General features: G+C 65.1%; 1 protein-coding gene across 1 annotated transcript in view; it reads left to right on the top strand.

Annotated features, from left to right (window-relative positions):
• Positions 1 to 6: 6 nt before the first annotated feature.
• Positions 7 to 5,331, top strand: part of INPP5E (inositol polyphosphate-5-phosphatase E) — a gene marked incomplete in the record, with an annotated part of 8,556 nt that continues 3,231 nt past the window's right edge. Inside the window, 7 exon segments of the mRNA XM_027766268.1 lie at positions 7 to 834; positions 3,028 to 3,151; positions 3,604 to 3,701; positions 4,146 to 4,270; positions 4,401 to 4,520; positions 4,639 to 4,746; positions 5,120 to 5,281. Of these exon segments, the coding sequence (XP_027622069.1) occupies positions 74 to 834; positions 3,028 to 3,151; positions 3,604 to 3,701; positions 4,146 to 4,270; positions 4,401 to 4,520; positions 4,639 to 4,746; positions 5,120 to 5,281 (1,498 nt within the window).

Raw genomic sequence — 5,331 nt, 5'->3', positions numbered from 1 at the left:
GGCCCCAGGAGCCGCCCCGCCGCCGTCGGCCTGCCTGCGTCCCTCGGAGGCTCCCCACCAGGCCCCAGGCAGGATGCTCGGGGGCCACCTTCCCAACCCAGACCGGGACCTGGCCGCGGGCCCAGGGCCTGCCCCCACCCCCCACTGTCAGGGCCCCGAGAAGGGCCCTGTGCTTCCCTTCAGCATTCCGGCGAAGATGTGCGGTGAGGACCCACGAGCTGGGGCCGAGCCCATCACCCCACGGCCTCCAGCCAGGCCCAGGCTGGAACGAGCCCTGTCCCTGGACGACAGGGGCTGGAGGACGAGGCGTTTGCCCAGCAGCCAGGAGGACCTGGCTGCCCTTGGTGAGGCCAACTCCTCCAGGGGGCCGGTGCAGGAGGCCCCCCAGCGCCCTGCCCACAGTCCATCTCCGCCTGGGCTGAGCGCCTCCTTGCAGGACATTCCTAAGTCCCGCAGGGCCCCAGGCAGCAGGGGCAAGAGCCCGTCCTCTTGGGGTAACTGCCCCTCTGGGCTGGCTGGCAGCTACCTAGACTTCCTGCACAAAGACTCCACCTTGACCAGGAGCTCCCCCAGGCTGACCAGCATGCTGCCCCTTCGCCCCCTGTCTGCCGTGGATCTGGACATGGCCTCCAACTCCCTGAGGACGTCTGACAAGGTGGAGGCAGGTCATGCGGACTACCCGCACCGCGTCCAGACCAGGCTGGTCCGTGCCCACAGCAGCCTCGGCTCAGGCCAGCCCCGGAGCCCCCTGGCCTGTGATGACGGCTCCCTGCGCTCCGCCACGTCCACTGTCAGTCTCCTGGCTCCAATCCGCACCAAGGACGTGCGGAGCAGGTAGGCACCTGCAGGGGCAGGCAGGCGGGCAGTCTTGGCCTGCCTATGGTCAAGGGCAAGCTGAGCCCTAGGAGTAAAGCCAGCCTCCCTCCCCTGCCCGCGGCTCCCAGTGCCTCCCGAGGGGGCCCTTCTCCTTCTCTTCCTGTCTTTCCAGGAGTGTCCTGCCTTACAGTCCCACTCGTCGCAGGCAGGATGTACCTCCAGACGCACGCACGCCTTTGGGGGTTCATGGAAGGTGTCTATCGTGAAGACATCCTTAGACTTCCAAATGCTTTCACGCCAGAATTAGTTCCTATTTTAATTCCATTTTTCCTTTTGAAACCCCTCATCTGCCATTCTGGCTTGCTCTGTCCGGCTAGATTAGATCGCCCCCTGCAGGCCGTTGGTTCCTCTGTGTGTGTGAGTGCTTCCCCCTTCACTTCAGCTGCTGCAAAGGATCCCGGGATGTTTGAGCCAAGCTTTTGTTAACTTCCTGGAGGGCTCGGGCGAACACTCGTGTGCTCTGCAGTGGCAGGAGGGCTGCCCGAGCAGTGCGTCCTGGGGCCCTGCCCACACCGCTGCAGGGTGGAGAGCTGGCCACGAGCCTGCTGACTGCATCCGAGTCCACGTGCTCACAGGACGGGCGGGACGGCGGCCTTGGTGCTGTGCTCCCATGGGTGAGGGGTTTGCATCCCAGGGGACACAGGCCCTCCGTTCCCCTTCTCAGTTTGTCATAGGGTGTATACGCTAGAGAGAGACGGGGATGTGAGCGAGACCTGCGGGGGATGGCCATGCTGCAGTCAGTCCCTTCTCCAGTCTCAAGCACAAGCGCCCAGTGTGTTCAAACTACCAGGAGGACCGGGTGGCACCTAGTGAGACCCCTGTGACCCAGCCACTTAGCCGCCACAACAGCAGCTGGCCCTCTTCTGTTTTTTTTTAAGTTGATTTTTATCCCATGAGAGAGCGTGCGAGTGAGCAAGAAAGCCCGACCTGGGGCGATGACCATGCTCGCCGTCCCTGCAGACAGGCCCGGTCTCACGCCCAGACGGGAGCTGTACGACCGGCCACGTAGGACCCAGCTGCCAGGCCCGCCATGCCGCTGGCTCGCGCGCTCTGGTTTGGGACTCTTATCCAGTCCGCCCTTTGGCTTGGAAAGAGCCCGTGTGCCACCCACAGAAGCCACATCTCTGAGGCCAGAGCCATGGAGTCAGCACACCGGGGCTCCACAGCCTGCGGCGCTCATGCCACCCGAGCCTGGTCGCGTCTGGGATCTTGGTCGTGGCAGAGAGAGTGGAGAGAGGGTGCAGTGGGGCCCTGCCTGAGGGTGCCTTCTCCCTCTCCCCACGTGCACGTGCCCCATAGCCAGTTTAACAGTGAGCACAGGCCCTACACACTGCGCCCACCTGCGGGGCGGGGGGAAATAGCCCTGTGGTGGCCCCTGGCCTGGCCTCCGGTCACAGCAGCAGGAAGTAGCCTGGTGCACTGCAGGGGAGCAGGACTGACTGGGGCCACCCCGTGGGGATGGAGGCCACGTCCTGAGCCAGGGCTGCCCTGCCCTTTGCAGCCGGCCAGGGAGCGTGTCTCAGCCTGGATGACCTGACCTGAGGCAGGCAGGGCCCCACTTCTGTGGCAAGGATGGGGTGGAGGTGCTCTTCCCAATAAGGGGCCTCCGAGAGTGGGCGAGACTCGGTGAGGGTCACGGAAAGTTGGGCGTCAGGCCCATCGCAGGCTCTGACATGAGTGCACCTGTGGCCAGGGGGTCTGGAGGTTTGGGCGCTTGTGGCAGGGCCCAGTGATGGTGACAGACCCGGGCAACCAGAGGTGTGCCAGCCCTGGGGCAAAGGAGTGGACCCGGCACCTGTCCTGCCCCAGGGCTGGCAGGGCAGGGGCGTTGCCATCCGACTCGTTTGTGTGTGTCCTTATGTAGAGTCCAGGGGCCTGGTCCTCACCATGGATGCTCCCCGTGCAGCTCCACAACCCCCCTGTCTTGGACCACGCTTCTTGGCGTTGGGCCGTCCTACCCTGCTGCTCACCAGCCCTCACTGACAGTGTGGAAGCCCAGGTGCCTCCAACACCTTCCCGGGACCCGCAGCCAAGAAAAGCCCCAGATGTCACAGGGAGCAGTTGAGAACAGTGTAAATCCGTGCCCTGGACGCACGGGCAGGCCCCAGGCAGCATGCTAGGCTCATGGCCCGGCTTGTGTTCTCTCTGCAGGAGCTACCTCGAGGGGAGCCTGCTGGCCAGCGGGGCCCTGCTGGGTGCAGATGAGCTGGCCCGCTACTTCCCAGACCGCAGCATGGCCCTGTTCGTGGCCACCTGGAACATGCAGGGTCAGAAGGTGAGCCAGTCCCTCCGTAGGCCGAGGTGGAGCTAGAGGGGGCTGCAGGAGGGCAGCCCGACGGCCGACCCCAGGGCACCTCCACTAGCCAGGGAACACCACTTCCCTCGAGAGGTCTCACCCGTGCCTCGCTGGCCACGGGCTGTGTGAGTCACCGGCAGAGGTTGTGACTGGAGCAGGGAGACCTCGGGGTGGTCAGCGAGAAGCCGCAGGGGCAGACTTGGGAGCACACGGGGAGGCGGTACAGGGCAAGCTCAGGTTCCCAGAGGGGAACTGAGGCGAGGGCACCGGCCCACACCTGGAGCCGTGGCTGCTTCTCTGCTGTGGGCAGATGGCTTAGGGGCTGTGCCTCATCCCAAGGACATGCTCGGCAGCCATCCCTAGAGGGCACGATGTGGAGTCACACCCTGCCCTCGGCCTCAGACTGGTCCGTCTGCGTCTTCTCTCCGCAGGAGCTTCCACCAAGCCTGGACGAGTTCCTGCTGCCCACGGAGACCGACTATGCCCAGGACCTGTATGTGGTTGGCGTCCAGGAGGGCTGCTCCGACAGGTAGGCCAGCACCTGCCAGGCACACACCAGCACGCCGCTCTGCCAGCAGCGACGGGGAACTGGAAATAGATAAGGCCTGGCTTTGTGAGCAAGCGGTCGGTTGCAGAGCGCGCGAGGACAGCAGAGATGACGTTGGTCCACGAGCCCAGCCTTTGGGCTCTCGCCGGCCCCAGTGCCTTACCGGCCAGCCCTGCAACATCACGGCCAGTGTCCCTTGCACCTGTCTAGTCCCTTGTTCCCTCCGACAGAGCAGCAGGGTCGGTGTGCACGCTGGGGTCTGGGCTTCCAGGCGAAGTGGGCCCAGCTTCAGTCCACAGGTGCTCTCTACACCCCACCCCTGCAGCAGGGTGGGGCCGTTGCTCTGTGGCCCCCACGGGCTCTGGGAGTGGGTCTGGCGGCAGAACTGGAGGGCCTGTTCTCCCAGCAGCCACTGCTGTCTCGCAGGCGTGAGTGGGAGGCACGGCTGCAGGAGACACTGGGCCCACACTACGTGCTGCTGAGCTCGGCGGCCCACGGGGTGCTGTACTTGTCCCTGTTCATCCGCAGAGACCTCATCTGGTTCTGCTCAGGTAAGCGGGGCGGGCCCGTCTAGTTCTGCTCAGGTAGGCGGGGCGGAGCCCACGCGCAGGCTGGACTCACCTGGGGCCTGGCCCCAGCTGCCAGGGCCCTGCAGCACACTGAGGCCCGTGCCCTCCTCAGAGGTGGAGAGCTCCACGGTGACCACGCGCATCGTGTCTCAGATCAAGACCAAGGGGGCGCTGGGCATCAGCTTCACCTTCTTCGGCACCTCCTTCCTCTTCATCACCTCTCACTTTACCTGTGAGTCCCACACGGTGGTGGGGACACCTGTCTTCCCTCCCTCCTGGGCCACAGCTGGGCACAGTGTGGGGCAGGAGCTGTTCATGGCAGCTAGGGTGTGGGAAACCTGTGTTTGCAGCCGGGGACGGGAAGGTGCCGGAGCGGCTCCTGGACTATAGCAGGACCATCCAGGCCCTGGCCCTGCCTAGGCATGTGCCGGACACCAACCCCTACCGCTCCAGCACAGGTGAGGGCCACACTGCTCCTGTCAGCTCTGCGGGCCATGCAGCGCCTCCTGCCCTGCTCCATGGTGGTTCCACAGAAGCAGCCTCAGAGCCTCTGGGGACCGGCCCAAGTCTAGGTGTGACTCACGTGTCGGTGACGTGGCTCACTTGCCATCTGCCCTCGTGCAGCATGGCCGGCAGATGGGTTCAGGGTTGCAGTGACAGTCAGCCCACGGCCTCGGGACCACTCCTGGCACCCAAGGCCACCCAGCTGCTCTCTGGGTCATCTGTAGGTGGCACCTGTGCCCCACTTCCAGGGGGAGGGGACCTAACTGCATACCTGGCGCCGTCTGCCTGCCTGAGGCTGGGCGCCCATGTGCTTTCTTTGTGCCTTAGCGGATGTCACCACCCGGTTCGATGAGGTGTTCTGGTTTGGTGACTTCAATTTCCGCCTGAGTGGGGGGCGCGCGACCGTGGAGGCCCTCCTGCAGCAGGGCCTGGAGGTGGGCGTGCCGGCTTTGCTGCAGCACGACCAGCTCCTCCGAGAGATGAGGAAAGGTGCGCTGTGGGGCGGGGGCCGCGGGGAGGCGGCCGCGAGCCAGGCTCAG

The sequence above is a fragment of the Tupaia chinensis genome, unplaced genomic scaffold (genome assembly GCF_000334495.1).
Source record: "Tupaia chinensis unplaced genomic scaffold, TupChi_1.0 Scaffold142100_1, whole genome shotgun sequence".
NCBI lineage: Eukaryota > Metazoa > Chordata > Mammalia > Scandentia > Tupaiidae > Tupaia > Tupaia belangeri.
The sequence above is the reverse complement of the archived record's forward strand: the minus strand, read 5'-3'. Positions and strand labels throughout refer to the sequence as shown.